At 40.1% G+C, this 27415-nt stretch overlaps 1 protein-coding gene across 11 annotated transcripts in view; it reads left to right on the top strand.

The window, feature by feature from the left end:
* LOC129239692 (uncharacterized) overlaps nucleotides 1–22254 on the top strand; it is a 100516-nt gene extending 78262 nt beyond the window's left edge. For 7 of the 11 annotated variants that reach the window (XM_054875413.1, XM_054875408.1, XM_054875407.1 and 4 more), the window contains 10 exons: nucleotides 11966–12170; nucleotides 12267–12432; nucleotides 12506–12825; nucleotides 12888–13038; nucleotides 13143–13360; nucleotides 13440–15389; nucleotides 15469–15624; nucleotides 17877–18035; nucleotides 18107–18508; nucleotides 21640–22253. In XM_054875413.1, the coding sequence (XP_054731388.1) occupies nucleotides 11966–12170; nucleotides 12267–12432; nucleotides 12506–12825; nucleotides 12888–13038; nucleotides 13143–13360; nucleotides 13440–15389; nucleotides 15469–15624; nucleotides 17877–18035; nucleotides 18107–18508; nucleotides 21640–22067 (4155 nt within the window). In that variant the 3' untranslated portion in view covers nucleotides 22068–22253. Of the gene's footprint in view, nucleotides 1–4425; nucleotides 4516–11965; nucleotides 12171–12266; nucleotides 12433–12505; nucleotides 12826–12887; nucleotides 13039–13142; nucleotides 13361–13439; nucleotides 15390–15468; nucleotides 15625–17876; nucleotides 18036–18106; nucleotides 18509–21639 lie in introns of all 11 variants that reach the window. The other 4 variants (XM_054875411.1, XM_054875412.1, XM_054875404.1 and 1 more) reach the window with 2 other exon arrangements.
* Nucleotides 22255–27415: the final 5161 nt, after the last annotated feature.

Below are 27415 nucleotides of genomic sequence, written 5' to 3'. Positions count from 1 at the left end.
TCTTTAGTTTTAGGCATTTTTTACGTTTTTTTATCTTAAATAACAATTAAGTCTGGAAAAACTGATATCAGTCGCAACACTGATCTTCTATTAATGAGCAAAACGCATTTTCATAAAATTTCTAACGGTATTATTAGCGGCGTATAAAAAAAACTACTCGCGTATGTACACTTATGTAACATTACTGGGATGCACTATTAGTGTTTTTAGTACATATTTTATCAACGCTGACAAAAAAATATACAGGGTGTTGTTAAAATAATAAGACTAATTTAATTTATTAGTGTAGGATACAAAAAATAAGAAAAACAATTTTAATCTAAGAAAATAAGAAATATTTTATCGTATGTATACTTTAGTAACTATGTGTATATGGGACAACTCAGTTCAATTTCCTCTTTAATAAATATAGTGTAGCAACCATGACATACCTCACGAGCATCGCCTTATCATATTTCATGCAATAATTAGGGAGCAAATGCCCGAATGGTCGAACGAATTCCTGCCTAACAAATGCTAAAACAATTCTCTTTTGCATATGCATATTTACATATGTATTTGTATGCGCGTATGCACACTTGATGCCCTAACCGATGTACGTACATATGTATGTATTTGTATTCTGAACTTCCAGCAAAACTATGCTTATTAGTATACACATATGCATACACATACAACCGCACACACAGGCCTTTCATTTTATTCCGCTCAATGCGTATACCGTCCAAAGCTAAAATTCTATGCCTAGCGACTACAAGAACAAAATGCATTCATAGGCGCGCAACCGTAGCGGCCATGATTCTAAATAGTTGCCATGACGCTGACCATTTTCAAATATTGTACAGCACAGCAAAAACTAATTCATTGATAAGCTTGAGCTCATATTTCTATGAGCAAAGTACTTTCATTCATGAAACGAGCCGCCCATATGCCAATTTTTCTCAACAATGACAAAAATTTACTTCTAGGATTGAAGAAATTAAATCAAAGTAGCCAATACTGGAATATTTCTTACAGAAAAAGTATTTGCCCATATTTGTTGAATCGTGAATTTTTGGCATATCGAATGGTCGCGGCTCCGTATATGTATATGTATGTTTGCACTCATTTATGTATGTAAATATGTGTTCTAAATGCTCGACGACCGCAGCTGCTCTTCGTCTAGTGTGCGCAGAGAACGTTAACGTTCTCTGGTGCGCGCATGAGTGTACAGAAAGATGCAGGGGACAGGAATAAGTATGTAGCGTATAAAAAAAGTACTGTCCCGCACACTTCGATACTAGAAGAAAATGTCGAAAGAATTATTATATGTTCTCTGATAGTAGGAAATAATTAATTAGTATATTACGTGACGTACATATGTATATAGTTCTTCAATTGATAAAAAGTGCGCATAAACATTGCATATAACAGGTGGCGCAAAATTAATCAATTATGGAAAGATTTATAATATTTGCAAATATCGTCCTACGGCAATCATATTTGACACTTGTGAGCTAGACAGCTGCAGCATACAAACAGACAAGCAATGGATCACGTAAGGGTCAAAATAAAGATTTCCGTCATTCAAAATAATTTTTGTTTTTTAGTAAAAAGTTGAATGGTTAATTTTGCGCCACCCGATTAATTTTGCGCCACCTTTTACATATCTGCAAGGTTAGAAACTTACTCTGAAATATAGAATGCGGCTTATTTGGAGCTTACTGTACATACATACATACACTTGTCATAAAAAGTTAACGTACACCGTACACTATATTTACACGGAAACAAGTTTCAAATAATAATGCATATTGACATTTTATTATAAAAAAAAAAATAGTTTAGATTGCATATTGCAGTGCAGTCTTTAAGTAAAAGGATAAATAAAAATTATAAACTTAAATTAATTCCAACAACAATAACAAAAATAAAATATATACGAAAATTAATTCAGTAAAAGTTAACGTACACTGCTCATAAAAGTTAAGTCATTGACAGTAAAATGAAAATAACTAATTTAATAGCTTGTGGGGTAGCCTTTGCGCTTGATAACTTCTGCTAGACGCTTTGGCATAGATTTTACTAGCTTTGACGTTTCTTCCGAAGTTATTTTGCTCCATTCTTCAGTAATTACGTCCTTAAACCTCGATTTTGATGTTATCTTATGTTGGCGAATCTTACGTTCTAACAAGTCCCACAAATGCTTAATTCGATTGAGATCTGGTGATTGTGGTGGTGTACGCAGCTGTTTTGGGACATTATACAGTAGCCAGAGCTTCACCATTTCAGCAGTGTGCTTGGGATTCGTGTCTTGTTGAAATATAAAAGTATTCCCCAAACCTAATTTGGTAGCGCTCTGCTTTAAATTTGATTTAAGTATGTTCAAATGTAAGTATGCCCACACCGTTACTGGCCATACAACCCCACACCATTACGCCTACACGTTTACTGTGGCTGCAAGATTTTGTTTGTCGAGGGCAGTCCTTTGCTTTCGCCATACCAGCTTGCGTCCCTAGATTCCAAATATACAAAACTTGCTTTTGACCGCAAAAAATTACGTTTTCCCAGAACTCAATCGGCTTATTTAAATATTCCTGGGCGAAATGGATGCGAGTCTGTCTGTTTACCAATGATACAAACGGTTTTTTGCGTGCGATTCGACTACGATAACCTGTTTTCTTAAAAATCTTGCACACAGTATCACTAGAAATGGTCTTATGAAATATTTCCTGCACGTTTTTTGCGATTTTGGAAGCCGATATTTTTGGCTCCTTTTGCACTTCGTTTAGAATATGTCGTTTTCCCCGCTCAGTTAACTTTTCTGGGCGTCCTGATTTCGGCTTTGATGCAGTGGCATCTCTACATTTATAATTTTTGATACTTCTTGCACTGTAGAATGAGTTCTGCCCACTATTTCGGCAATTTCGCGCAAAGACTTTCCTTCATTCCATAATTTGACCATGATGTCTCTTTCGACAGAGCTTGTTGACTTTCGTGTTGGAGCCATTTTACCAAATTTATGAAAAGTTTATTTATTAGCACAGTTATAGTTGTAGTAACCTATACACGTATTTAATTTAAAAATGTTGGAAGAGCGATCGCAAAATTTAACAGGGGAAGTCCCGTACGTAATGATGTACGCTAACTTTTTCTGCAATAGCGATCGCATATTTTCGAAATAACTATCGATAAATCAAGCGTTGACGATGCTTTAAATTCTTCTGTGGGTATATCAAATTCAATTGCTGTTTCAAGGGAAAATGTGTGAATATCAGCCCTGCGCACAACCAAAGCCATTGCTCTCCTGGCTGCAATCCATTCCCAGTTGCAATCTTCCAACTCAGAAAATAACGGCTGCCGACCTAATCCAACTCTGGGTTTTTTCTCATTTCCTTGGCCCCCCAGTTGACACAGGTAATCGTAGTCTGCTGCACGCCATTTACAAACCATACGGAGATCCAGCATGGAGGGGGCTGTATGGCTGCCCACACCATTACACTGCCGCGACCATGTTTCACATTCGGTTTTATTTTGCTTTTGTGGAGCTCTGTATTAGGTTTCCGCCAGATGTAAGACATTCCATCTAAGCCGAATAGGTTGAATTTGAACTCGCCAGAAAATATTACCGTTTTCCAGAAATCAAAATCTTTAATTTTGAGCTCTCTGGCGAAGGCAACTTGGCTCAATTGATTTTTTGAAGTGAAACTTCTTTAGCGGCGGTCTGATATTTGAGCGAGAATAGAGAGTGAATTGGAAAAAATGTAACGTTTAGAGATTTCGTTACGCGAGAGAGAAAAAAAGATACAACGTAGAGAGAAGGAGAAAGAGAGCTATACATTTTCTATACCTAAGGCATAGGCTTCGTTGTAAGACAGAGTATGCAGATATATAACATAGAGAGAAAGAGAAGGATAGCTATACATCATATATGTACATCAGTTTAGGCTATCCGCGTCTCCCTTTTGTGCGGTCCTAGTCCAGAGTCTAACTTGCTTGAAGGGGGAATAGTTTAGGAAGCATCGTACGAGCAAGAGAGGGAGAGCCACGTATTCATTGAATACTAGGCACTAGAAGAAAATAACAGCTCTGTACAGCTCTGACACCATACGACAGTGGAGCAAGGGAGAGCGATATATACACTCAGTACGAAGCAATAGAATAGGATAGCTACATTATCGCGCATGCGCGTATTATAGAACGCCAGACGCTATATATTATATTAGCAGTTGAAACAGCACGTGTGTATACTTGATATATATATCATTTTATTTTGTTGTGTTACGTTATTTACATCTGTATTCTGTGATTATTTGATAATATCCTTGAACCGCTATAATGTAAGTATATTTAAATTATTAAAATATTATTATAAATAATATTTCTAAGCCTATATTGGGCTGAAAAAATAAAAATAGTTGATTTACGCCACGTGTTTCATCACAGATAACTATAACGCATAACTTCCATCAGTACGTGAGAGAGGCATTACTTCTGTGCAATCAAGAAATATATCTATACATCGCTGTAATACATGTAAGTAATATATTATATACCAATTGATATATACATACAGTGGCACAGTAAAGTCTACATACCCCATTGAAAAACGAGGTTTGGAGATTTCTGTGAACATTGTAGCATTAGAATATATTCCAAACAAATCCAATCTAACAACAAACAATAAATTTTAACAAAAAAATTTTAATCCAAAAATATTTATTAACAAAAACAAACAAAATTCATTTTCCAAACACAGAAAAGTCTGCATACTTTGTAAAAAGAATGTGTTTCACTTAAAAGGAAATAAAAAGACAACAGAATTAATACTTGGTGGGTGCGCCACGACTTTCTAGAACAGCATTTAATCTATTTTGCATGGAATTTACCAATACTTTTGTGTAATTATTCGAAATTAAATTCCACTCTTCAAGTAAAGCATTTTTGAGGTCCTGTTTTTTTTTAATTGTCCTTTTCCTAATGCGACGATCCAATTCATCCCATAAATTCTCTATGGGGTTCAAATCCGGCGACTGGGGTGGGGAATGAAGTTGATGGGGCACATTATATAGTAGCCATTCTTTGACAACACCAGCGGTATGTTTTGGGTCGTTATCTTGTTGAAAGTACCAACCCGCCGTAAGACCCAGTTTACTCGCGGTTTGCTTCAAATTATCTTTGAGAATGTCCAAATATACCATGAGATCCATATTAATATCAATAAATGTTAAATTACCCACCCCAGCTGCTGACATGCAGCCCCAAACCATTATGGAGCCACCACCGTGCTTCACCGTAGGAAGCAAGTTTTTGGGCAATAATGCTTCATTATTTCGACGCCATACTTTTTGTTTGCCATCATAGCCAAACAAGTTGAACTTGCTTTCGTCACTAAATAAAACATTAGCCCAAAAATCTTCGTATGCATCAATATATTTCTTAGCAAATTCGACTCGTTTTCCATATTTATTTTGCTGATGAATGGCTTCTTTCGAGGCACACGGTTGTGGATTCCATTGCTTCTCAATAAATGGCTCACCGTTTCTGGATGCACTGAAGCAATATCCTGATTTTTCAGAGTTTTTGCAATTTCTATTGCTGTTATTCTTGGATTTTCTTGCACGTCTAACAATATTTTTCGCTTAGCACGAGGAGTCAGTTTAGATGGGCGACCACTTCTTGGTTTGTTTTCTACACTATTAGTGTGATTATATTTCCGAATAATTGTTTGAATGCTTGATTTTGGATGTCCGACCAGTTCTCCAATCTCTCTTAAAGATTTTTTTTCCTTATAATATTTCACAATTAGCTCACGTACTTTAACACGGATTTCTTTACCCATTTTGGTTAAATTAGCACAGCTACAATATTAATATCGAAGAACTAAACTTCTTTCTAACTAACGGTATCTAGTAAAGACGCCTGAAGTGATTGGCAGCACTGTTTGAGTACAGAATGCATTTTGTGTACTCCACTAGAAAGCCGTATGCAGACTTTTCTGTGTTTGGAAAATGAATTTTGTTTGTTTTTGTTAATAAATATTTTTGGATTAAAATTTTTTTGTTAAAATTTATTGTTGTAAGATTGGATTTGTTTGGAATATATTCTAATGCTACAATGTTCACAGAAATCTCCAAACCTCGTTTTTCAATGGGGTATGTAGACTTTACTGTGCCACTGTATGTATATCGCAAAGCTGTTTAAATGTTCAAGTGAAATTGAGAGCGCGAACGCACACTGACGCATGTAATTATGTGTGCATACGCGCTCGGCGTGCACGCGCCAACATACACTCTTACATACATATGTGCGTCAGTGAGCATTTACATTTTATATTGAAATTATTATAACATTCAAAAATGCTATTTTCGAAAAAAAATTCTCACCAGATAAAATATATTATCAAAAAACAAGTATGCTTTACATGAATTTTTCTATTTCACAGATTTCAGCATGTCCAAAAAAAATTACGAACGTTCACGAGGTACCGAAGGAGAAAAAATAAAAAAAGTAAAAAAAATAGCCAAAACGGGAGCAGAGCGGATTCGCGCATACCGTGCGCGCATAAGGGCCCTCGAGAATGTAGCCGCGGCTGCATCTATAAGCAATGTTGCTGTCCTCAGTCAACGGAGTAGCCAGAGTGATCAGGAAGCAGGGAATACTCATCGAGAATTTGTTGTTCGAGTTGATGTTCATCAACCAGATTTGCCATCGCTTTCGGATGCTCCGTCAACGAGTAGTAATGCACAAGTTCTGCGTGGCACATCAATGTTGGGGAGACGTGGCAAAACTCCGAAAACATCAGCAGAACGTGTTCGTGCTTATAGAGAACGGCAAAAGGCTGCAAAAAATGCTGCCAACCGGCAACACGTTGATGACATTTTTGTACTTGGTGAACCATCTCAACAAGTAATCAACACGGCAACAGCCACCGCAAGTCAAGAATGCGCAGGGCGATGTCGAACATATCGAAATTTTGTCGAACCAGTATGCACTCCCGGATCTTCAACCAGTGTGCAATTCAACAATGCGACATCTCCCTTGCCATCGACTCATCATAATCCAAGGACCAACATCAACCGTATACCGACATCAACAGCTAATGATAATGCGAATGACATTCAAAATGAACATTCAAGTGTGCAATATAGTGAATATCGTCGCCATGAACAAGCTCACCGTGAATTCAAAGTAAAATTTCTCGACAACTCATTTGGTAGTATTTGCTCAGTGTGTGAGCTCAACTCTCTCCCTCTCTCTTATTCACACACAGAAGTTTCACTTCTACCACGTGTACAATGCTGCACATGATTTTTTTATTTTTATTTATGAATGGCTTCTTTCCTGCTGCTCGACCATTAAAGTCCTTTTCACGTAGTACTCGTCGCACTGCTTCGACACAACATGATTTGCTCAGTTCCTGCTGAAATTCGTTTAGCAGTTTTGGATCCTATAGCATTGGGTTTTCTTTTATTTTTCGAACAATTACGAACGCTCATCACGTTCGTCAAAAATTTTATTTGGGGCACATCGGGCTTTATTTTGCACCCGATTTTCATGAACGAAGCGTTCAATGATACTTTGTACTGTAGCACTACTTTGAAAATGCTTGATGACCACTTCTTGCTGTTCAATCGTAGTACGCCGGCTCGTTTTTATATACATACATACATATATTTTTATATTGTCCACTTGACGATCACAAACAAGCTAAAATTTGCATAGCATAATAACTGTGCGCTAGTCACATAAACTAAAAGTTCAAAATACCGTTATCCAAGCGACTAGCCGCCGCCACAACATTAACAAGTGCTTGCTTGAAATAAGCTTTGAGCAAAGACACCGCATTGTGGTTGCATTTCATCCCGTAGTGTGAGTGGGACTATATTTCCACGAATTCTGCTCTACTCATTATGTTAGCAAATCATTTAACTAAATATTTACATTAAAATTTTTCTTAAATTGCGACAATTTTTCATTCTGCACTAATTTAAGTTCATAAACTGAAACTGTATGAAGCAGCTGTGAGCCACTGTATGTACAACATACATACAAACATATGTATATAATTTGCAAAAAATTCAGCCTACAGCGTTAACATTCCTGGTTTCTAATCACCAACAAATTCTAATCGACTGCTGCTAAATTAACATAAATCACTCTATTGCTGTTAACTTTTGGTGCAAAATGCATTTGTGGTGGTGATTAGTCTTCGTGGGACGAATATCCCTCAAAATTCCATACGTTTCTGTCGTTGAGATTTCTCTATACATTAACGTTCTCTGCTCTCCATAAGCATATTTTTCTTGAGGAAGGCAAAGATATTTGATGAAGCGTCAATTTTTGTCGTGCATCTTCGTACGTATGTTAATGTGTTCTCTAAATGCGCGACAGCATGGCGACAGTCGTAGCGAATGGTGATTGTTTTAGCTGCTGTGTGTTTGTGTGTGTGTCAAGTGCTCGCAGCAGCATACATTAATGATGTAAACAAAAGCCGCCGTTGACTTAAAACAAGTTCACGTCTTCAATATTATATCGTATTACTAAAAACTTCGAATCCCTTCCTTTTATTCTCTTATAGAAGATAAATACTGAATTAAGACATATCTTCAGGTATGGGATTATTCAGTTAAGAAAAAAATGAAGTTAGAAATTTACTTTGAAACCAGATTGCTGCTTTTTTTTGCTGTAGTGCATCTATGTTTGCTTTTACATTTTTCTGTGTGCCCGGCGCAAAATTTACTTGACTGCGTCGCACAGTGTCTTCTCAACGGGCACAATTAAAAAATTGTATTGGCCGAAATTGGAGGTACATATTTGGATTGTTGAAATGCTTCAGAGAAACAATGTTTAACCCACGTTTTAGATTTAATTTCAGTGAGCTATGCAAAATCCAAAAAAAAAAAAAAAAAATAAATAAATAAACCCGAATATCAAGGATTCAGCGTAGTGTAGTCCACAATTTTCTATCAAAACTCATCCGTTTTTGCCCACTGTTTATTCTGAGCGTTTACTTTTTGTGTTTACGAGCAAAGCCATTGGTCGGCTTTATTACTCGCCACGATGATTTGCGTATCCAATTATTTGTATACTCCTTACTTTATGTACTGGCACCCCACATACAACATAATTTTTGTTCGAGATTGTGACTCTATGTTATTACTTACTCAATGATTGAACCCAAAAACTCTTAAATTGTTCGTCTATGCCACAAGGGGAAGGCCAAAAATGTAGTTTATCCGCTGAACTGAGATAAAATTCAAAAACAAAAAGAATAGTTTTTTTTTCAATTTTTTAAACTGGTTGTTTTTGCTTTACTTATTGAGGCAGAGCAACGCTTACCGGGTATTAGCAAGTTTTTAATAAACTTAAAAATTTTACTTATTCCTATTCTGGCACTTCCCAATCAGCACTAAAGCGCCATCTTGATACCATTTTGTGTCCACCAACAGGCAGATATCTACCGCCAACCAGAGCTGTTGATGTAACGGAGAAGGTTGATGGGATTTAGGTGGGAACACTGCTCCAGGCTGTCGAAAAAAGCAGCATCCAGTGATCTTAATCGTCTGGCTGCCAAATGCGGGCATTTACAAAGAAAGTGCGCAGAAGTTTCCTTATCTGAAAGGACACCAAAGCTTCTGCAATGGGGATTAAATGGTAAACCCAGCTTTTCCACATGTGTGTCGATTGTCCAATGACCGATTAACACAACTACAAGTTTCTAAATTCAATGGCGTGAAGTTCCCAGGACTTTCTGCGTCCTGTGTCTATTTTACTGCGGCCATAGCAATTTTCAAATAGCGCATGAAGAAATGGAGCTCCATCTGATCTGCGCTTTCTTGAGAAATAAATTGCGCAATTTTCCTCTAACAACAGTCAGGGGGATGCCAATGACCGGCTGGGACATCTCTGAGACCAATTCAGTTGACTTCCCTTCCTAGCAAGCGCATCAGCAATTTCATTTGCCTCCTATGCCCTGGGGTCCAGCGGGGAGACATTTTGCCTGTACACCCACGAGATTTGATTTCTTCCTGACAGGATATGGCCAATTGGGAACTGCATCATGGTGTTGCAGCTTGACTGTGGGAAAAAATGTTTATATTTCCTTCCTCGCTTCCGCATTCCCTAAGTATTCTGCATGCCTGCAGCATCGTTGAAGAACACTAGCAGTATTGGTCAGTTTTATGGAAATAGATGAATTGTCTGGTTTAGAGAAAACTCCTGCTCCGACTCCCGATTCCATCTCGGAGCCATCAGAATATAGAGGTACCAGCTTCGGTGCAGATTTTTCCCCTCCTTCCAGTCCTCACAGTCGTAGTTAGAGTACGCAAATCTATGATGGCGTTGTACTCCTGCGGAGGGCTAATTGGAAAGAAATGGGGATTGGAACCCAGAATGATATACTGACTGTTGTACACAGCAATGGTTAGGCCTATTCCCTACTATGGGATTGTAATATGGTGGAATGTCCTTGAGAAGGGTGTGAACATCAAAAAACATGACAAGGTTCAAAGACTAACATCTGTTCTCATAACTGGCGCGATGTCAACCACACCAACGAAAGCATTATAAGCGACATAAAACTTCCTGCCGGTAGATCTGCAGGCAAAATATAGCGTAGTGCGGGAATAAGGCTGAACACTCTAAGTAAGTGGTCAAATAAGAGCTACGGTCAGGGCAAAATCCCGGCTGGCACTTCGGAGCTTCCCGGATTGGTGGACTATACAGTCCTTCCTATACTTGTCATTACAACGTTCACGACCATCCTACCCTCGAGGGAAGAGTGGGAACGAGACGATGTAAGACAGGGCGAGCCCATCCATGTATATACAGATGGCTCAAAGCTCGAGGGCAGGGTGAGCGGAGGTGTGTATTCTGTACATTTGGGGATCTCTTTCATTTGTAGTGCCTCCCCTACTATTGTAGTGTCTTTCAATCTGAACTGATGGCAATAATGAAAGCCGTGTGATTGGACAGTGTGATACGATACCTGGAGATGACATTTCCACTGATAGCCAGGTGGGCGATAAAATCTCTCACAAAGCAGTCGACAATCTCCAAAGTAGCCATGAAATGCCGCAGATCTCCTAACGAGATGGCTGAGTCATTTCCTTAAAGGATAATATGGGTTCCTGGCCATCGCGGCATTGAGGGTAACTGCAGAGCCGATGAACTAGCGAGACTCGGCACCAAATTGAACCATGAGTACATGTCAATGACATAGGCATACTTTTACAAACATGCAAGCTTCTCATCCTTGAAGAAATCGTAAGGGAAGCAAACGAAAGATGGCGTAATGAAGTCACCTACTAAATCGCCCGTCAACTGCGGCCGACTCTCAATGCTAAACGCACAGAAGCCAAAATAAACACAGTCTTAGCACACTGGTTTCAGTCAAAACGGGGCACTGCCTGATAGGTAGGCACGCCCAAAGGATGGGTGTGCAAGCACATGACTTCTGTAGAAGTTGTCTTGATGAGAAAGAGGAAGAGACAATCTTGCATCTTCTGTGCCATTGTCCTGCTCTATCCAGACGGAGATTAACTATTTTAGGCAGACAATTTTTTATCAAATTGGAATTCCTCAGTTCTGCAGAAATATGAGATATTCTAAAATTTTTGAAAAGTGCACATTCGGAAAACGACCTGTGTGGCTTGGTTCACCATTTTTTGCCGAACATAGATTTGCAGGAGTCGAAAGCTATGCTGGCCTTCTTTATTCGATTTTCAATGTGGAGCTTCCAATGGAGCTTGGAGTCAAGTATCACTCCTAGAAACTTAACTTCCGCCGATAATATTTTTCATATTATTTACTATAAATAATTTAGTATCTGTAGTGTGTCCAAATAGACCTAAAAGATCTTTAGTGCCCACCATATTATTTCTTATGAATCCAGGGAGGAAGAAAAAGCCGAATACCTTATAACTTTCCTTTCTTTTCGTTTCCGGATACCTTATAATTTTTCTCTCTTTCCTTTTAATTCCAGAAAGATCCAATTGAAGTATATGACACGCTCCTAAGTGACAGAACATCACAGGATTCCGTCAAGCAAAATGACGCGTTCAATAAGCGACTCATACGCCACGTGCGAAGGCATCGAATACTCTATGATCCGGCGTACGCAAATTTTTCCAGCGCCGAAGCTAAATTGGTAGTGTGGGAGAAAATAGCGAAGCAAATGAGATGTGATGGTAAGTAGAGGGAGGGGGCTCTTAGTGCTAATTTAAGTATGAAATTCATTTACTCTTCTAAACTCTTACGAATTCGTGTATCTTCATGACTTCCAGCTGATGTCTGTAGGAATGCTTGGATAAATTTACGTTATTGCTATCAGAAATATGTGCGTCGATTGCGTAAATTCTTTGCCAATAAAAGAGGCGACAAGCGCCTGCATAGGCCGGCTATGGCATTCGAGACTGAAATGCTCTTTCTTTGGCGCTTCATTTCGGATAAGTGAGTAAAGAGAATGCAAAAGAAAATGGTTGGAATTTGAAAAAAAAAACTATATTTTCATTTTCATATTTAGAGCTTATTGTCCTTTGCCATATAATGAAAAGAAGGTGGAAAAAGAAGAGCCGCCAGCAGAACATATCGTAGAGGATGATGATATTGTAGTGTTAGAGGATGACGTCGAAGTAATTGATTTGGATGACGATGCGACTAATATTGCAAGACCGTTCACGAAACAATTCAAGACTCAATTCCAAATCACGCCCGAGATCAGGCGGCTATTGGCTAGTATAGAACCCTACGAAGAGTTGTATGACAGCTATCACAGATATTACCAGGACTACCGACGTAAGGGCATCATTTGGAATGCGATTGCGAACGAAGTGGGTGACAAAGGTGTGTGGTGCGCTTTAACGAAATCTTTTTCGAAGTTCTATACAGTTTTTGTGTAATTTTAGCAACCAAATTAATGAAATGTTGGATTCAAATACAAACCCGTTACGAGTGGGAAATTACGCAACGGCTTCTTTATAGTGACGAGTCAGCTACGCGGCCTGAAACCGAGCTAGAAAGTCTGTTGACATTCTTCAAGCCACATATACTGAAAATGTACGTGTTAGTGATACTAAAAAAAAAAATAAAAAAAAACAAACAAAAAAAAAAACAAAAAAAAATATTTCTCATTTGCTTATTCCATTTGCATTTCATTTCAGGCCCAATACTGTATATAAATCTTCATACTTCCTTAAGCAGGCCTGGCACGAGCCCATTGATCATTTTAAGAATATCTTTAGTCTGTTGGTGGCTATGAAGAAATATCCAGCGGTAATTTCACTTACCGAAACGGTCACGAAAGGATTCGCATCAAACAACGGCGTCGCTGTTAGTGCCAACTACGCAACCATTTGGGGCGATGTTGCCACGGCAAGGGGTATGCACATATTTTGATTAAATTAATCTAATTTGAAATTAATTAAGTAGCTGTATACTTACCTTATATTTACCCTTAGGTGGTTCGGTAACGCCTGGCCAATGTGAAGCCACTTGGATTATTTTGCGCACATTCTACTGGGAGCTGGTCAATATGCGCAAACACAGCTATCAGCTACAGGACAAGTGGTATTTTGAGACAATTATATCCGAATTGTATGCGCTGGCGAAGGCGCAAAAGATGTTGCGCACAAAATCGAAGCAAAACGTTGGAACGCACATTTTGTCGTCGATATGTGCGGATGAGTCGCCTACACCGTCACCACCGCTACCACCACCTGCATCTGAACCAACAAGTAATACTAACCAACTGATCAATCAAAAACCAATTAGTCAATCAAAAGTCGTCACCATTACTTTGGGAGCGCCAGTTGCGCCAGTTTTGCCAGTTGCGCCCGCTTTGCCAGCTCCGCCCGTTTTGCCAGCTCCGCCCGTTTTACCAGTTGCGCCCGTTTTGCCAGCTCCGCCCGTTTTACCAATTGCGCCCGCTTTGCCAGTTGCGCCAGTTACGTCACTAGCGTCAGTTACGCCAATAAACCGCATTATGGACACTATTCCAGCACCAATCGCACCTCTAATGCCAAGCACCATCGTACCTATACCGGTTAACTTCGATGAGGATAAAATAAGTTGTTCAAAAATCGAAACGAAAAGTAAGCAGTTCGAAAACATTATCCCCACTGCTACTACTACTACGACCCCCACTACCACCACCTTACCCTCGTCGAACTTATTGGTCACGCTGAGAACCGCACGACCGATGGCTCGTACCAAAACCACGCAACTTGACTCGCAACCCAGTTACCCACAATCGAATTCCCCACAGATTCGCGTAAAATCACATGCAGAGCTGCACGCAGAATCGCCACCAGTAAAAATGTTTGTCTCAGAGTGTCCACAGCTCCCAATTCAAGCTCAAAATCCAGCTCCGACTAAGCTGGCAGTGCCACAGACATCGCAACTTCAACTACGCTTACAAGCACCACCGAAGGTGCCAAATCCACTGCAAACCATAACACTGCCATGCATACCACATCCACAACAAGCACAATTTCAAATGCTCCCGCTCACGCCAATCCAAGCGCAATCGAAGGCGGCATCTAAAGCTCAATCAAATATGCAGACTCAAAGTCAAATTATACCCACCAATATGGGCCAGCTATTGCCACCTGTTGCAATCGAGCCACCATGCGTCCAAAATCAAACATTACCATTAGATACGATTAAAACGCCAAAAATTGTGTCGGCCGTTAGCTTGGCACCGCGTGCATCCTTCTCTGCGCCTTTCACCAATAAAGGTTTACAAATAACTGCGGTCGCATCTGGCAATTCTGCTACACCACCACCACCACCACCACTCCTGCCAATGCGCGCTACTGCTCCGAATGTGCCCGTATCTGCTGCACCAACATCGTCTAGGCCGCCGTTGCCCACGCTGGAGCCACTCTCAAGGGCGTTGGGCACTGCAGGCATTTTAAATCTACCATTTCCATTGCCGGATAAAACAAATATTGTCAAATGTCCACCACCTTTAAATATGCTCAACAGTAATCCGATCACGGCTGTGGCGCCCGTGCCAAACATTAATGCTATTGCGCCGCTTCCCACTGTGCAGCAGCCTACTGTAACTGCAAATACTATGCCGACGACTGCAAATGCCCAGCCGACGGCGTCACGGCCTTCACTCGAACCGGCAATACCAACTACAATTCTGCCTCGTCCTCGTATAATACCAGCCTCACAGCTGAATGCTAACGAAATTATGATCGAGTTAATTAGTTCGGTGAATGGCAATCAATTGGTTGTGCATGGCCCACCATTGGAACAGAGATATTCGCTGCCAATGAGCACAACAGCGCTATTAATCAGAGAAGTGCTATCCATTCCATACCTGCACAAGAAGGACTACAATAAGCCAGCGCAGGTTCATATGTGTTGGCTATATTTGGCTAAGCGTTTCAACTTGCCCGGTAAGTAGAGGGAGGGAGCCTTTTCCCGATGGGATGTACAAAATTGTACTCACGAAATAATTTTTTTTTACCGTTACAGTGCATATTTGCAAGGCCTGCTGGAATTTCCTATCAGAAAACTTCACACATTTCCCTCAAATCGCGCCTATAGAAGAGCTAACGAAACCCGTCAAGGTCGGCATTAAAGTGTGGCGAGAGTCGGCCGTATACTTTCAAACATTCAATGAGAAAGCAGGTAATGCAACATTTGTTTGTAATTCTTAACTGATTTATACGTTTTGTTTTATAAATACTACTGGTGGTCTGTGTGTCGCGCCGAATGGATTCATTACCTATTATAACCCGCCGTTTAGCGGGGATTCTTATACGGTCGTAGGCGAGTGAATTTGTGTGATTTTTTTCAGTTGGGTCTGGATTTGAAATCTGGCGTGGACCCTCCATTGGGCACCCGGATCTGGCCAGACTGGCCTTTTCGACTTTGGACGTGAATTTAACATATTTCTAAAGGGTGTTTTTTTTAGAGGTTAGGTTTTCAAGATAAAATAAAACGTATATAATTTAATGTTATGGCCAAAAATTTAGCTTTATTATAAAGATAAGGGTTTGCCATTATGTTTTAAAAATGATTTCGGGCAAGTGGCCGCCGCGGCTGGCTCGAATAAATTCCAGCCGAGAGGCCCAATTTTCGACCACTTTTTGCAGCAATTGGGGCCGTATGTCAGCAATAACGCGCCGAATATTCTCTTCTAAGACGTCAATCGTCTCGGGCTTATCTGCGTAGACAAGCGACTTCACATAGCCCCACAAGAAATAGTCCAGCGGTGTTATGTGGCACGATCTTGGAGGCCACGCCACAGGTCCACGGCGCGAGAAAATGCGCTCACCAAAAATTTCCTTCAATAAATCGATTGTTGCGTTGGCTGTATGGCATGTAGCGCCGTCTTGTTGGAACCAAAGGTCGTCCACATCAACATCGTCCAATTCAGGCGCGAAAAAGTCATTAATCATGGCTCTATAGCGCTCTCCATTGACTGTAACATTATGGCCGGCTTCATTTTTAAAGAAATATGGACCAATGATTCCCTCTGCCCATAGAGCACACCAAACAGTGACTTTTTGAGGATGTAACGGCGTCTCAGCAATGGCTTGTGGATTATGTTCACTCCAAATGCGACAATTTTGCTTATTGACATACCCATTCAACCAAAAGTGAGCTTCATCGCTGAACAAAATTTTCTTGTGATGCGTCGCGCGAACCGAACCATTATTTTCGTAATAAATTTGCACGCTTTGCAAACGTTGTTCAGGTGTAAGTCTATTCATTATGAAATGGCAAACCAAACTGAGCATAAATCAAGTGACAGCTGTCAAAAAGACCATCTACGAAAAAAGTAGTGCCAACTTGAAAACCTAACCTCTAAAAAAACACCCTTTATTATAGCTAACGACTTGAGCGTACAGGTAGCTTCCTAAAATTTAACTTTCTATCGATTTATGGATATAACCATTTAAAAAGGATTTTCGCACAGGACGAAAAAAGGCTAAACCTGGGTGCCCAACCGAAGGTTTTAAAAAATGTTAAATGATAGAAAACGTTTTTTCAATAGCATTCGACGTTCGGTAGTCATTTTATAGAAAAAATATCTGCCCATCGGTGGCTTCATAAAATTGTAGGCCACTTCATTTGTAGAACAACAAATGGTACAGAATAAATTCGCAGAAAAAAGTTCCGTTATTCTTGATTTTCTTCGTATGTATTGTCTACTCATAAATTATTCTCAGTTTCGTGGCGAATTTCGCTTGTTAACTACGAAGTGTGAGGATGAAAAAATCTCAGCTCTCAAATTTAGTGGGCACTATCCGCGGGGCAAACATGTCGTGAGACTCGGAATTACTTCGAGTCCTTTTTGCATCAGCTGTATGGAGGATGAGCAGCCCCTGCTCTTAGATGTCCGCTCTCGCGGAACTAAGATTTAAGCATTTTGGTTCTCACTTCTTTTCTGCGCCTGCTGACATAGCAGATTTTGATATCAAAAATCTGATGAACTTCATCAGCAGCATAAAACGGCTAACACAGCCGCAAATTAGTCACCGTTCATAGTCCACAAATCCTCAACCCCCACCCCTCTCCCTTTCGTCCTATCGTTCTCCTTCACCCCTTTTTTCCCCCTTGCAATGGTATCACAAAGGATGAACCAAACTTCTTTCGTCCAAGTGGGCCCACTTTCTGGGCAACCATTACAACCTAACCTAACCCACTACGAAAAAGAAGAAATATAAACGACTTCATTTCCATGAAAATACAGACTCGGACTCAATCGTTAAAATAATTATATGTGCATGCATTTCATTTAACAACAACAGCAACAACATATTTGATTGTATTGAACCCAATTCTATTAATTTTGTTTTATAACTTCTTTTATATTGAATTGCTGTTTGTTATAAACTAATTTGTTTTTGCATTTATTCATTTCTTCAATACAGCCCAATTGCGATTGCCAAACATCAAAAATGCCGTTGAAAAATTCTTCGACAACATCAGAGATCAGACGGAAAATATTCCCCGAATACCTGGAAAGAAATTAACATTTGCCGTCGATTGGCAAGAGGCAGCCAGACAAACGAATGCGCGCGTGTCCAACAGTAAGAACCTTTATGATTAGAAAAAAAAAGTAAAACAACTATAAATAATTTTGTTTTCGTTTATTGTGCAGAGCTTTGGTTCGCCACATGGAATCTGTTCAGGAGCGCATTCGCTAAATTTATGCGCGACTTGGAGGTTGGTGTCGTCAACTACTGGTGTCTGGAATGGTGGCGCGTATTGGCCAAGCTGGATTTTTTCATAGAAGAACTCTATCATAATATGGAACCTTTTTACTATATCATACGAAATAAAATGTTTGCCGAATGTGAACGGTGTATCAGGGAGGAGCAGAAATTGAATGCGGGCTTATTGAAAATGGAAACTGTACAGCCGTTGCTGCAAACGATACCCGACATAGATTGCTACCGAGTGATTCAGGCCGTGCGCCGTTATCCGCAAATTTACCAAAAGGCCACCGAGGATGAGAAGAATAAAGCGTGGGAACAAGTTGCGATGGAATTGCAAACGAGTGGTAAGCATAAAATAGAGCGAATGAGTGAAATGCAGGTTGTGGCGGGTCACAGACCAAACAAAATGTATAGTGTAACAGATCGTTGATAGAGAAAGAATTATACAGGTGCCTTTTTATTGTTGTAATAGCATACACATTCCCATAAAAGTGTGGAGTGACAGACTACCGACGATTCTAAGATGAACTGTGGTGGGGAAGCTGGCTTCCATTCGGAGCCGCTCAACCTATCCCAGTCAATTCGTCTTCCTGACTATGCCAGCGTGTTCCAGGCAGAACTGTTAGCGATCAGAGAAGCATGCAAATCACTAAAACTGTACAAGGAAAGGCCTTTGACTCCAACTCCATTTCATGCAAACTAGTCTTGCAGTGTAGAGAGAAGCTGGAATTGCTCAGTCATTGGCTTGAAGTCACTCTGATATGGGTTCCCGGTCACAGGAACATACTGGGTAATGAGATAGCGGATGAGCTAGCAAGAAAAGGCTCTACACTAGAAACAGCAGAGGCGGTGACCGTCTCCACCCCATTCAACACATTAAAAGCATCCATTGCCTCACACTATCATACTTTAGCCGAAAGAAGATGGAAGCAACTAACTACATGTATTACAACAAAAAACACATGGCCGTCATATAAAATCCAAAGGACGAACGATCTGTTAGGATGCTCCCGGCCAAACATCACACGTATCACTGCAACCCTTACAGGTCATTCGAAAGTAGGGGATCATGCAGCTAGACTCAATCTACCCTTCAATCCTATGTGCAGGAGCTGTCAAGCAGAAGGTACGAAGGAAAGTCTTTTCCACTACTTATGTGAATGTCCAGGGCTAGCTAGGTCCCGACTCCGCTCCTTTGGTAAGCCTTTCCTGCAACAAATTAATGAAATCTCAGACATCGAGATAAAGAATTTGCTGCTATACTTGGACCTTACTAAATGGATTTGACTTAGAGCAACAAAAAAAAAAACAAACAAAAAATTATACGAGGACGGTGGTAGTAAAACGGTGCTGGTCACTAATTAGGATTATTTCAGTGGAAATACTCAACCACTTCAACAACAACGACAGTCTGCTTGGCGGCTATAAACTCGGCTCGTTCCGGTTACGTACAACCGATTGTCCACAGGCCAATACATGCTGTTAATACAGGGTGGCTGATAAAATTTTCTATGTTGAGAAATTTAACCCTCCGTTGGTCACCTTTTTTAAAATCTCACCTTGCTTTTTAGTCCTCACCTTGCTTTCCAAAATCGACCAGATGGAATAGTCCATCGGATTTGCGTCTGGCGAATTCGAAAGCCATTGTGTGGACGAAATGAAGTGTGGAACATGATTTTTTAACCATTCTTGGTTCACACGAGCTTTATGAGACGGTGCCGAGTCCTATTGGAACGTCCATGGTCTACGACCAAAATGTTTGCGTGTCCACGACTCTCAAGCAGTTTCTAAAACATTTTCCCGATAATAAGTCGCATTCACTTTGACTCCAGGCTCGATAAAAACGATTGGAGAGCGTCCATCAGCGGTCACTGCGGCCCAAACCATTACTTACGATGGGAAATTGCTTCGAGTTCTCGTATGAGCGATCGGTCAAGTAAACACGATCGTTTTGAGTGTTTATGAACTGCTCAATTGGGAAATTTTTTTCATCAGAAAACACAATGCTAGGAAATTCGCCACGTTCGTGCAAGCGCAACAATTCCTTTGCTCTTTCGCACCTAACATTTTTTTGCTGGGGTGAAAGATCGTGTGCTTTTTGGAACTTGTAAGCCTTGAGCTCATTTTTCAATATGCGTCGAATGCTGTCTTGCGATATTTTCAGTTCCTTGGCCATTTTTCTTCCACTTCGAAGTGGATTTCGTTCAAGTCGAGCCTTCACTTTCCGAACCATTTCTGGCGTTGTTGCGGTGTTTTTTTTTTGTCCACCTCTATAGCGTTTTGCAATGCTACCAGTATCATTGTAACGTTTTCTAGTGCGATACACAAACATTTTGCTTACTTTGAGGTGACTGAGCTCACATACAATGGCTGGTTGTGCCAAATATTAGGCAATCACACTATTACGTTTGAATTCCATCACAGAAAAAAAAATTCAACAAAACTAAGACGCAAATACTTTTTATGGCTTATAAACAATATATTGAACTGTCATTAGAACAATATTGACGTTGATGTCATGACCTATTTTACAGATACAAGCAGTATAAAGTTGGTAGCACTTCATATCGTTCACCCTCTATATATAAATGACCACCACGACCACGCTTACAGGACAATATCCTTTACATGAAATTTTCCATAACCGAATTGCAAAGTGGCTGCCCTATGTCCTCGATAGCCTCACGAATTCCATCTTTGAGATCTTGAATTGTCCCTGGGCTGTTGGCGTAGACCTTATTTTTCAAAGAAAAAAGTCACAAGGTGTTAACTTACAAGATCTCGGTGGCCCATTGTGATCACCTCTTCGAGAGATAACACGGTCTGGAAACTTTTCCCGTAAAAGATCAATGGTTTCGTTGCTTGTGTGGCACGTAGCGCCGTCTTGTTGAAAATAAACGTTGTCCAGGTCAATGCCATCAAATTCCGGCCATAAAAATTCGTTAATCATCTCTCGATAGCGCAATCCATTCACCTGTAACACCTGTTATTGGAAAACCCTATATTTGAAATTTTCTACTCACCAGTATTTTTTTGGTTCTGTACGTTGAAATTAACTGTATTTTTTCTTTTATTATAAAAATCACTGTTCCAATAAATTTATTTTTTTATGTCCGGCGCACTGCCAAATTTCAAATGAATTTTCTGTGAATCGAAAAAAGCCAACGTGGGCTTTGAACAAACACATGTCAGCGTATTTAATTTATTTAAGTTTTGGGAATCCCATTTTTGTAATTTTTTTTATTTTTGTAGTTTTTAGAGGCATTTTTGTAGACCCCGCGAAAAGGGCGGTCCTGGGTATACTATAAGAGGGTTAAAACGGTGTCTCAATAGGAATAAATGCCATCTGAGTTGAATCGTTGACTCTCTTTTTTACTTTCATATTTATTTTTCTTTTCAAATTTTCTATACAGTTTTTCTTTAAAATTTTATTTGCTTTCAATTAAATCCTTGATCAATAATTTTCTCTTTCCAGTGACTTCTTGCCGTTTCGCATTCCAATACGCCCTGAAAAACTATCGTCTTTATGCAGCGCGCGATCCTGCGAATCGTTGTCGTCTCAATCATCGCTACTATAAACATATGTCCGAAATATATCGAGCTATAAAACCTATAAAAAAATTGAATATCAAAACGCCATCTGAACTGAACCAATCGGTAGGTGATGGTATCGAGTCAAATGAACCAGTATTCCCCGAGCGCTTCATTATGGATATTAATATGAGCAACAGCAGCTCAAATGTGGTTATGAAAAATTGGGGATACGGTCTGAACGCGAACGTACCGACGGAGAAATTGCAAGAGCTCTTTGACAAATATCGCTCGTCTGCTGTGCCCGCTGCCGGAAGCTGTTCAGAACAGCAAGTAAAGAAATCAGAGCCAGAAACGGAGTATAGTATGTAGTCAAATGAATGGATGAGTGGAGAGTTTTTACTTTCATGTAGTTTTAAAAGTATTTCTAAGGCATGCTTTTACGTGTGTGCATGTAGTTGTATTTACAGTTTACGTCAGATACTCGTAGTTGTAGCTTCTTTAATGTTTAAAAGTATGTTATAGGTTTTTTTTTTTTTTTTTGATAATTACAATCGCAGATTTACAATAAATTTTATCTTAGTTTGGATAATTTCTACAATATATTCAATATTTGTTATGCAATTAATTGATCATTAAAAATAAATTCAAAGAAAGAATGAAAAAATAAGTTCAATTTTTTCTTTTGGGAGGCAAATATAGTATATGTACGAGACAGACGGTAATGCAAGGTGAAGTCCAAGATAAAGGAGACCTAGACTGGCTTCATAAAAATGTTGCTTATGGCGCCATTTATTTAATGAAGGAGTTAGTGCGTTGAAAGTTACACCCCTAGCTGACTTCCAGAGAAAGCTTGGTGACATTCGGTTCAGTGGAAGCGAAGTTATTGCGTCTAAAGTGTCAGTCCGTTTGTGTCGTCGGCACAAAAATGAGTTTCGAACAAAGAGCTAAGATAAAATTTAAGAACGTTCCCACGACAGTCGGTTCTACGTAACCGGAACGACCCGAATTTATATCCGGCCAAGGACTGTAACTTCAGCAGCATTCCTCGTATATGCACGGGGAATGTTTATGCTGCTATAACAACAACAACATAAAATTTTGTTTTAAAATCAGTAAAAAATTTACCGAAACATTTGAATTGATGAAAAAAGTTTATGGCGTTGATTGTCTATCTCGTGCCAGAGTTCATGAATGGTTTACACGTTTCAGAGATGGTTGTGAGGACATATGTAAATGGCAATGAACATAGAGCCCGGCCAAAATCAGTAATGACCGAAAACTACTTCGAAATTGTTCGTAAATTTAACAAAAATGAACAGAAATCATCGTTGAAATTCATGGAATCGGCGTTGAATATCTTCAAAACATCGATTTATCGCATTTTATCTGATCATTTGCGCTTACGAAAGGTCTGAGTACCTTTCATTTCGCGCAAGTTAACTGAGGACGAAAAATTGCTCAGAATTCAACATTCGAAAGACCTCATTAAAGAGGCGAGAAAAGACGAGAACTTCCTTTACAACATTGTAACGGGTGATGAAACGTGGTGTTTCCAACATGAAACTGAAACTAGGCGTCAAAATGCCGAATGGAAGGCCTCAGACGAGCCATCACCCAAAAAATCGCGCTTGGAGAAGTCAAAAATCAAGTCGATGCCCATGTGTTTTTACGATTGTAAGGGAATTGTCGCGCCAATAGGCCAAACCGTCAATGCAATTTTTTATGCTGGCGTTTTGAAGCGTTTGCCGCATCGCAGACGTCGAATTGGCCCTGAATACCGCGAAGGAGGAAGCTGGCGCTTATTGCATGAGAATGCACCATTTCTTCGATCCACTCATGTGACTAATTTGTTGACTAGGACTCGCATTTTAACCATCAGTCCATCAATCACTCACCGTATTCGCCTGACATAGCTCCCTGTGTCTTCTACCTATTCGGAAAATTGCATTTGGCCATGAAGGGAAAACGTTTTGCGTCCGTAGACGCAATCCAAAAGGCTTGTACCGACATCCTCAAGGGCATTCCGGCCAATGACCTGAAAACCTATTTCGAAAAGCTTTTAGATCACGCAAAACAGTGTATCGAGGTCAGAGGGGAAACTATCACCAAAAAGTGAAGTCTTCCTGCCATTATCCACAGATGCATACCATAACCAAGGATGGCAGATTGCAAGGTTCGGCCATCCGAAAGTGTAAAGTGAAGTTAGTTGAATACCATCAATATTCCAATCATTCGTTTTCCAAATGACAACGAAGTAACATAAAGAGTGGTTGCATTGGCCAACACAATCTCAGTTTTTGCCGATCTCTGCCATAAACATCCCTTGTTACATCAGTAAATCTGCTGATTACTTCAAAATTGCTGCGAGTCAGTTAGCGGCCAGACTTAGTACTAATCCAACATGCAACCGAAACAGCTACCCGACAGTTTGCGTGAAGTGGCGCCATAACTGTCCGGCTGGGAAGATCCAGAGGTAGGCGCATGTAACGGGGACTATATATCGAGTGTCCACCAAATGATCATTCACCTACTACGAGCAGCTGGCGTTGAAGCTAAAAAGTTTCTGGACCTCATTATCACATAGAATAGGCGTTTGTGCCCACACCTGTGGAGTGTACTCAGCAGCAAGGAGCTGAAAACTGGGAGAATATTAACTACAGACATCGATAACCAGCCAATAGAAGCAAACAGGGAGAGCAACTGTAGGATATCCTACAGATTCGACGCGATTGCCGTTCACTTACACAAAGGACGAGGTAATAAAGAAGCTGCGACTGAAGCGAAATCGGCGGTAAAAACACCCGTAGAAGTTGCGAAAAGCTCAGCTAAAGAAGAATACAGTAATCAAGCCGGCGTCGTCACTGGGATCAAAATACCAGATTACGTAGCGGCAAAGGTAGCCGGAAAAGTGGGCGAAAGCGAGGTGACTGAGGACGTCTCGCTGCTACCTCACGGAAGTCGTTATTGTCAGCTATCTCGTTAACTCTGTATAAAAGCCTTCGAAGGTGTATCACTGTCAGACATCTATGAGGAGATCATAACAACAGTTTGAAGAAAAGCGGTGCAGAAGAACAAGAAAAGATGGTCATCACTAATATCGGTTACATAAATTTTCACGATGCCGAAAACGTCTCAGCGGTAACGTCTGACGGTAAACGAGGGCAAAACCAAGTATATGCTGGCGTCCTGGCGGGAGTCGAAGTATCTTGAACCAAAGATCGAAATTAACAATTATAAATTCGATGTGGTCAAGGGCTTCATTTACCTTGGTTCCGCTAGTACCAGCAACAACGATGCCAACATTGAAATCAAGCGAAGAATAACTCTTGCCAACAGGATCTACTTTGAACTAAGTGCGCAATTGAATAGTAAAGTCCGCTCTCGATGAACGAAAACAACACTTTACAAAGACGCTCGTCATCCCTGTGCTTCTTTATGGCGCTGAAGCCTGGACAGTCAAGCAATCAGATGCAGCCGCTCTTGGAGCTTTAGAGTGGAAAGTACTTCGTGAGATCTTTGGCCCTGCTCGCGTAGATGACGATTAACGTATTCCAACGAATCAGCTGTAGAAGCTTTACGGAGATAAAAGAGTCACCCTGCAGCGACTAAGGTGGCTGGGGTATGTCGTTGGTATGGAAGGAATTGCTCCAGCGAGAAGGCGTTTCAAACGGTAATTGGCGGTCGACGGCGACGAGGGCGTCCTGGAGCTGGAAGGACAGAATTGAAGATGATCTAGCTTCTCTTGGCTTAAGAAACTGGAAAAGGTGTGAGAAAAACAGAGACACCTGGCGAGACATTATTGGGCAGGCTTTAACTCGGTAACGGGTTCTTACGGCCAATTAAGTCAGCAAGTAAAGACTTTCGGCCGCCGTAGCCGAATGGGTTGGTGCGTGACTACCATTCGGAATTCACAGAGAGAACGTAGGTTCGAATCTCGGTGAAACACCAAAATTAAGAAAAACATTTTTCTAATAGCGGTCGCCCCACGGCAGGTAATGGCAAACCTCCGAGTGTATTTCTGCCATAAAAAAGCTCCTCATAAAAATATTGCAGTTCGGAGTCGGCTTGAAACTGTAGGTCCCTCTATTTGTGGAACAACACCAAGACGCACACCACAAATAGGAGGAGGAGCTCGGCCAAACACCCAAACGAGGGTGTACGCGCCAATTATATATATTTATATATATTATATAAAGACATTTCGGCGGTAATCGCAAAGGCAATTATCAGGACTAAACTGCGTATAGTGTTGGTCCAACAAGCAGTCAAGATTTCAATGCCATGGGACACGATTCTTCCGATGTTCAGTTTTGTTAAACGCCTCAAGACTGAACGGGGCAATACAAAGACTTCAAGAGTAGAAAATCCATGTCTTATTCCCTGCAATACTCGTAAGATGTGGGTGAATAAAATTTCTCTTTACATAAGGACATCGAAATAAATACATATTCAAATGCTCTGCAAAAGGCCGGTCGGTATCTGATCTGATTGCGTACAGAAACAAAAACCAATTCTGTTAAGAATTTCCCCTTCACACTTTTCAATACCTAAACGTGAAGTTGCTCGCACTTTGCCATTTACATTTTATGGAGAATGCCACAATTTTATGACCGCGACTTTATCGCGCAAAATAGTCAGACTAAATAAGTCACAAACAATTTACGGCGCCATCTGTGAGTTGTTTCCATAAGCGGTGCTACAAGCGTCATCAGCGACATCTGGATGTGAGTAAGTTGGATTTTTTCTTATATTTTATGGTAATTGCCATAAATTGAGGGAGTGAGTACTTGGTGAGGTGGTGTTAATTGTATGCGTTTGTAACGGATTTTTTTGCTTGTTGATTGATTAAGGGGTTACATGGGTTTCGTGGGTTTAAAAAATCAATTTTTATTAATTTCTACAACATCTCAAGAATATTATCCTAAATTTTCAAGCCGATTCGAATAATAGTTTCGGAGATACAGCCTTTGGAAGGTGTGCGCTCCAAGCCACTTTTATTGTTACTCAAAACTTTAAACGCGTTTTTCTCGGAACCGTATTTTCAAAGTCGGTTGTCAAATGGTCTCGCGTCGAAAATGTTGGAGCCTGCCAGGTGAATCAGGTCCATCAACAGCGAAAAAAAAAACATTCATGCTTCAAAGGTTATGTTGAGCACCTGGTGAGATAAGAAGGATGTCATCTATTATGGACTCCTTAAGGGGTTAGGGGTAGTCAGAGGCCCGAAAAAATGATGATTTTCACGAATTTTTTTTTGCTACTTAATTAATTTATTTAACAAAAATAAAAACATAGCATAAAAACATCATGTTTTAACTTGACTTCACCAAAATTTCAAAAAAAAAAATTAATAATTGCAAAAGTTATCGCTGTTTGTGTGAAGCCCGTTTCTCCAGAAGTCCCTTGCGGTGAACATCACAAGTCCTTGCAGATTCATCTAAAACCAATCGGACAAGAAAAATTAGTTTTATTAATAGATAATCTTGTGCCTGATCGAAGCTTTTTTTTTGTTTTTCAAAATGAACAAAATGGCGGCCTCAGAAATTTTTTTCCAGATTTTAGAGCAAAAAACCAACAGTTAATTGTTAAAAAAAAATCGAAATTTTTGACAAAAAAAAAATCCTTCGATCAGGCACAAGTTTTTTATGTTTTTCAAAAGCTGTATAAATTTTATTGAAATCTACGTAGCGGTTTTTAAGTTACAGTGTTCACCAGTTTGA

Source organism: Anastrepha obliqua, chromosome 2 (genome assembly GCF_027943255.1).
Source record: "Anastrepha obliqua isolate idAnaObli1 chromosome 2, idAnaObli1_1.0, whole genome shotgun sequence".
Classification (NCBI taxonomy): Eukaryota; Metazoa; Arthropoda; class Insecta; order Diptera; family Tephritidae; genus Anastrepha; species Anastrepha obliqua.
The sequence above is the reverse complement of the archived record's forward strand: the minus strand, read 5'-3'. Positions and strand labels throughout refer to the sequence as shown.